General features: G+C 38.7%; 1 protein-coding gene across 1 annotated transcript; it reads right to left on the bottom strand.

Moving 5' to 3' along the window:
* Positions 1-2,923: 2,923 nt before the first annotated feature.
* On the bottom strand, positions 2,924-6,373 carry LOC147564321 (cytoplasmic 60S subunit biogenesis factor REI1 homolog 2-like). The gene is made up of 5 exons (XM_086645003.1): positions 6,024-6,373; positions 4,228-4,803; positions 3,960-4,129; positions 3,332-3,550; positions 2,924-3,221 (listed from the first exon to the last, which is right to left on the bottom strand). Exons 1-5 carry the CDS (start codon positions 6,132-6,134, stop codon positions 3,062-3,064), a joined length of 1,236 nt encoding a protein of 411 aa, XP_086501129.1. The 5' UTR covers positions 6,135-6,373; the 3' UTR covers positions 2,924-3,061.
* Positions 6,374-6,640: the final 267 nt, after the last annotated feature.

Below are 6,640 nucleotides of genomic sequence, written 5' to 3'. Positions count from 1 at the left end.
GCGTTTCCGTTGCGTTTCTGGCCGTTTCCGTGGCGTTCCCGTAGTCGTTCTCGTGGCCGTTCCGTGGCGTTCCCGTGGCTCCAACCCATTCATAAACCTTTTTTTTATTTGTCAAAAAAAAGTAATAAAAGAAACATTACATTTTTTTCAAGTAAAAAATTGTGATGTACAAAAACTTTAGAGTTTATGTCATATCTTTGTTTATTTTATTGGAAAAGAGTTGTATAAAGATTCTCCACATTTACTTTATATTTTGTGGTTTAGGTGTGGGTGTGGGACTATCTTTACCACTTTATTTGTTTATTTTTTTGAAAAAAAAAAAAATCTAAGTAAAAAAATAAATAAAGTAAACCTCTTTTGTTAAATTCAAGTATTACTTTTTCTTTTTAAGTATTACTTCTTTTTTTTAATTCAAGTAATTCAAGTATTACTTTTTTTAAATGTTTTTTCTTTTTGTAATATAAAGTAGTTGTTATGAAAATCTAACAATTTGTAAACACATTAGAATATTAGTACACCCTAAATAATTCTTAAAAATTCAAAGAACTAAATTGGGTCGTTGCTAGCGTGTCGTTGTTGCCGTTTTCGTTCCGTGTCGTTCCGTGCCCACGGGCCGTGCCGTGTACGATCCGTTCCGTGTCGTTCCTGCGTGTCTAATGGGCCGTGTTTAACGGGTCTGGGGCTCTAAAATCCCAGCCCCGACACGGCACACCAGACCCGTGACGGGTCGGCACGACACGGAACGGACCGTTCCGTGCCGTTTCGTGTCCTCAAATAAACGGGTCGTGCCGGTCTGTTTCCGTGTCGGCACGGCCCGTTGGCCACCACTACTATAATTGTCTGCTAGTTCGATTTTTAGCTTCAAAAGAATTTCAAGTTTTTCCAAAACTACCCTTTGGGGCCAAAATGAAATTAATTCTATTTTTTTAACATAAACGCCACCTCATCTCTCTATTTCTCATCCACTTCATCTCTTTTTTCTTCTATCTCGTCTCCTGCTCTCCACCTCACCTCCGCCGGAAACTCGCGGACCGGCAAAATACTATCGACGACCTAACCCACAAAAAAAATTCATCTTCTTCCTTTCTCTCTTCTTTCTCTAAACACTCCGGCGGAAGAGAACTCATCCCCCAATGGTCTGGTTCACCAGATCTCGAGGAATTGGTGAACCAGATCTGAAGAATCAGACCTTCGTAGGTCTGGTTAGATTTGCAAACCAGACTAGTTCGTAGTGAACAAACCTTCAACGGTCTGGTCAGATTTGGCGAACCATGTCCGACAAAAGGTAGTCCCTCTGCCGGAGAGTTTAGAGAAATAGAGGGCGAGAGAGAAGAAAGAGAAAAGAAAGAAGAGAGAGAGAAGAAAGAGGGGTGGAGAAGAAAGAAAAAACAACAAGAGAGAGAAAGGAAGAAGATACAGAAGAAAAAAACTGCGTTAGGACGTCGGAGGTGAGATGGAGAAGAGGAGATGAGATGGAGAAGAGAAGAGGTGAAGTGGATGAGAAATAAAGAGATGAGGTGGCGTTTACGTTTTCTGAAAAAAAAATTGGAATGAATTCTATTTTGGCCCCCAAAGGTAGTTCTGGAGAACGTTGAATATTTTTTGCCTTTTAGGAGTTAAATCGAAATGTCAGACACTAATGAAGGCTAAAACGGTGAGTTGGTCACAACTGGAGGCCAAAAAAAAATTGTACCTTAAAATGGAAGCGCCTAAAGATTTGATAAATAGCCAAATTTGCCACTGGTGTAGATTTAATTCCATTTTATTATTATACATTTTAGAGTTGTTTCTCAATTTACTCCTAAAGATGATAAGTTTTCTGTCTGACCTACAAAATAGAGACAATAAGAGTAGCGTTGCTGGTGGAAGGAAGAAGAAGAAAGTTCAAAAAGCAGAAGAAAAAGTGATAGATCAGAACGTTTTTTAAAAATTAATCTAAATTTGATAGAAAAACTCAAAATTGAGTAACTCCGATCGAATAGCTAAATAAAAAGAATATACTGCAGGATACCAAGGAGAAAGGGACAGGTCAAAAAATAATATTACATTGTACAGAGATAATGCCCAAATATCTCTACAATGGCAATCGGGAGGTTTTCTTGTTTCTTGAGGGTTTGATTAACATTTCCTATTTCAACAAAAAAAAAAAATTAACATTTCCTAGATGAGGATAAGGTTGTGTTTAGGGGGGTGGAGGTTGTGGAGCTTATTAGGTGCCAGGTCTATTTCAGTTTCATGAGTGGGAAGTGTAAACGCAAGCTGTGTGGCCCAACCAAGGCTTTTATAAAATGGACCAAAATTGGGTGGGTATGACCCAATTTAATAAATACTAGTCACGTTTCAAACATTTTCTTTTAATAATGGGGTGATCAAATAATATTTTTCATCTTTCAACAAAAAAAAATTAATATTTAGATTGTCCCAATAATTAGTATATATAAGAACGTCACAGCTCGAGATAAGATTATCAACTCTACATCAAAATATTACAGAATAATATCTGCGGACCCAGCCGAAACCCATACAACACACCACAAGGTTTCATCCATGAAAGGAGTAACTAACAAAGAATAGGAGAAAATCTTGTACAATATTTGTGACGAAGTTGACTGATCAATAGCACAATTTAATTCCAATACCTATTGCTTTGAAAGAGAAGACATAACAAGCATAAAGAACTGGTCGGGGAGCTTATCATCATCTGCAAGTTAGCAGAATTTTCGATCACCAGCTTCACACGTTTTAACACTAATAATACAACCAAATAGGAGTAATAAAAATCTAACTCTTTTGTTGAAAGCCCACCCCACTAGTCGAAAACGAAGATATTACCACACACATAAGAAGGGTAACATTTAGCTTATTTCCTAGATTACTTCAAGTTATAGTATGATTCAACAAGGAAAAACAACACATAATAGCCTTTCTTGACTTCCAAGATATTGAAATAGTTGGTGAAAAACATTCCAAGTTCTCATCATATACTCCATAAGTTAATAAAAAAGAAAAACAGACTTCATTGCTAGATATCTAACAACACAACTAGCAATGCATAGAGAAACTAATGGGTGACATTCTTGGGGAGATTTCGGATGACATTACTCTTCATTCCCATCTTTGAACGCATTGCCTCCACACCTGACCGGTTCATCTCCCTCAATACTTTCATCCTCACAATCGGTGCTTTCGACTGGACTGTTGACAAACCCATGCTTCTGTACCTGCAGCAATAATCATACAACATTTCACCATCCACAACTTCCCTAATTTACAAGCCACACACATATCTATTTAGAGATGAAGTGAGAGAGTGAGAGAGAGAGGTGCGAACCTTGATGCTAATGAAATAGCAAGAGCAATATCCCTTGTAGGAGATGGTTTTGGCTTCTGACGGTAGTAACGAAGAAATTCCCGAGACCCAAGAGTCCGAGTAGCTGTCCCATTGTCTGTTTTCTTGGTTATAATGAGCTCAGACCCACCACTTCCAAGTTCAACCACATTGTTCGTATCATCAGATGACACTAGCTGTTTCCCTTCTTCATCCATGTAACTGCAGAGAGATGAGCAGTCTATCGTTAAGATCATACCAACTCCAAACCACGGCAAGTAAAGAGAACAGTTCAAAAAGTAAATTGCACTGCTGCGAGAAACAGTTTGAGCGAAGTATTTTTGTGACTCAGGTGCAAGATAATTGGAACTCCTTACAAGTTCATATATTTTCGCCACAAAAGTCAATAACCACATAACATTTCAAAAGAATACGAGTGTCTGGGGTTATAAAGTCTGTACAAGTCTTGACTCATTTGGTTTTGGATAGAGATTGCCAAATTAAACTACTTGAGGTTCAAGGCTTACCCATTGATCCACAAACGTACTAAGTTTTTCATTATAGAGTACTGACCCATCTAATAAAACTCAGAGCATCCATAAAATAGAGGTGTAAGCCTCTAGGTACAAACCTGCTACTGTAGTCGTAGAAATCTTCCAATTCAGCTTCCTCATCATCGCCTCCATCTCCATACCGTACTTTGCAGTGACCTTTTGCCACCATATGCTTCCTCACTGCTTCCAAGCTGTTGAAAGGATGACACCTGTCGTTACAATACAAACACTCGAAATCCCTGTTCACCTGATAGAAATACATTGAATAAGAACGGTTGGATCAGATGTCTAATAGAAAAGATTTTAAAATGAATAAGGTTACCACCTTTCTCTAATATTTAATACCTTAAGGCCAAGATAAGTAAGGAAGCCTTTGGGATCCTTCAAGAACTCAATGTCAGGTATGAAGAACCCGTGCTGCTTGTGCATGTGAACCATGCATAATTCAATGGAACTATGCACCTTATCGCAAATGAAGCAACATGAAGGATTGACCTCAATCTCAAGATCATCATCATCATCCATCTCATCATCTGAGGCAGGTTCTTCCACATTCATATCGGCTCTGGAATCAGAGGTTTCACCAACCAAATCATCATTTTCATCAACTTCTACCCAGTCATCCTCGCTTTCTTCACTCTCCTCCTCCCTTTGTGGCACAGGCTTATTAGCATCACGGTTTGGAACTGGTCGAATAACTGTATGTCCTACAGTTTGTGGAATTCCATCAGATCCAGTTGCCCGAATAATATGAGACCGTGATTTAAGATGCTGCCCATGAGCCTTCGAGCTTCTATACTCCTTCTGACAAAGGGCACAAGCATATAACATTGGGGTTTCTGTAAGGTTCTTCTGCTCTTGAGCTAATGCAGATTGCCTAGCTAAAAACAATGTTTCTGTCACCCCTGGAACACCCGCAACCTGGGAAAAGAGATAAAAAGTTATAAAATCCCAACATCCAATTTGACTATAGCAATGAGCTCCACTTAAAGTAACATAACTACAAAACAATAGATTAATTTAATCAAGCCCACCAAATATCATCTCTTATAAGCTGAACCTAATACTTTCTGTTTGATGAAATCCTGGTGACTTGAACCACCCAATTGTATTGTTTGATACTCGTATTCATGTATTAAATTTTGAAATTCATTTCATCTTGTTTAAGTCAATTAGTTCTAGTTATTTGAAACAACAGAGAGCTCGAAAAACAAACATATGTTGTAGATTGTAATGCATTGACATCTGAATCATCATAACAGGAAACAATTATCCTTATCAATAACAACATAATTTCGTTTTGTGTCGCCAGGACAGATAATACTACACAAAACATTGCTAGGGGCTTACGTCTGACAGACACAAACCCTCATATGATAAGAGTAAATATAAGAATTTTGATGCACCCCAGAAGTGCATACATGCCCGAAACTTCATATAAAAATAGAAAAACAGGAAGTTTTTCTAAAAAGAGATACCTTTTGTAGGAGAGAGTAGCTTTCTTCATACCCATACCATTCCAATTTTTTTTTTTTTTTTTACATTGGCCGTTATGGAGGATACATGAAATATGGAAGAACTCATACTCCTAGTGCTTACTCATCAAATTAGATAATTTAATCTTAACGCACCAAAAGTATGCAATATAATCTAGAAAACTAAACCTTCCATTGCAAGTACTTCTTAATCTATTGGTTATCTGGCAAGAGCACTACTTCGGGTAAGTATTCATCGAAAAGGTCGAGTTGCAAACCGAGGAGATATGCAGAATATATACTAAAAAATCTGTTCCCTCAACATAAAGCAGACATCTTCAATTTCAATTTTCAGCAGGTACAATTCAAACCCTAGTTCTTAATCTAGTTTAATTCCAGGATACCAAATCCATATCAGTGATTGATTGATTGATTATTATCTTCACCGACGTAAATTTCAAAAAGTACAAACACCAAAACGGAATCCACTAGAACAAATCCAGTACCAAAATAACACCATTGATGTATCCAGAAATCTTGAGTACATGAACATAAGTAGTTTGAATAGATAGTAAAACCCTAATAGAAACTATGCATATAAAACACAAAAACCTAAACTTGATTATAAGAACAAAAAAGGAGGGCATAAAGAATTGAAGATTATACCTTTCGTTTGAGATTGTAACGATGCCATTCAGATTTGTAGTGAAGTTTTTGGTTTGATTCATCGTCGAACGCCGCATTGCAAGAATTACATGCAAAAGCGGTCATCATCATCTCTCTCTTCTGTTCGAATTTGATCCGCTCTCTCTCTCTGTAAAACTAAATGAAACCCTGACCTAAAAGAATGGAAGGGTATATATATATATGAAAGCATGAGAGGGGAAAAGGGGTCTCTGTTGAATGTTAGGCGGCGCGGTGTTCTCTACGCGGGGGGTGCTTCCGCAAGCACCCACGAACGCATTTTAGGTCGGTTTCGATTCCACTCAGTCAACTCGGTCGTATCGGCTCGACTCACTGAATCGGGTGAAGTGGATTTTTAAAGGGTTAATATATGTTTGGCCCCCAATTGTAACGGACAGTTTGTTTTCGCCTCCCCATTGTGGCTAGGGGTGGGAATCGGGCGGGCTCGGTCGGGCTCGGGCTACCAAGTGTCGGGCTCGGGCGGATCGGGCTCGGATAAGCCGAGCCCGAGGTAGTATTCCGGGCGGATCGGGCCGGGCGTATCACACACATGAAGTGCCCGTAGCCCGTCCGAGCCCGACTACCCGAACGGGTTTCAA

Source organism: Eschscholzia californica, unplaced genomic scaffold, assembly GCF_041429995.1.
Source record: "Eschscholzia californica isolate CP2 unplaced genomic scaffold, dmEscCali1.0.p SCAF_1, whole genome shotgun sequence".
Lineage (NCBI taxonomy): Eukaryota > Viridiplantae > Streptophyta > Magnoliopsida > Ranunculales > Papaveraceae > Eschscholzia > Eschscholzia californica.
The sequence above is the reverse complement of the archived record's forward strand: the minus strand, read 5'-3'. Positions and strand labels throughout refer to the sequence as shown.

Bases quoted from the DNA above. Each gene is read 5' to 3' on its own strand.
- LOC147564321 (XM_086645003.1), bottom strand. From the start codon at position 6,134: ATGATGATGACCGCTTTTGCATGTAATTCTTGCAATGCGGCGTTCGAC. The intron at 4,804-6,023 runs GTATAATCTTCA...CTCTTTTCCCAG, and splicing joins GTTACAATCTCAAACGAAAG to GTTGCGGGTGTTCCAGGGGT. The intron at 3,551-3,959 runs GTTTGTACCTAG...ATCTCTCTGCAG, and splicing joins TTCTACGACTACAGTAGCAG to TTACATGGATGAAGAAGGGA.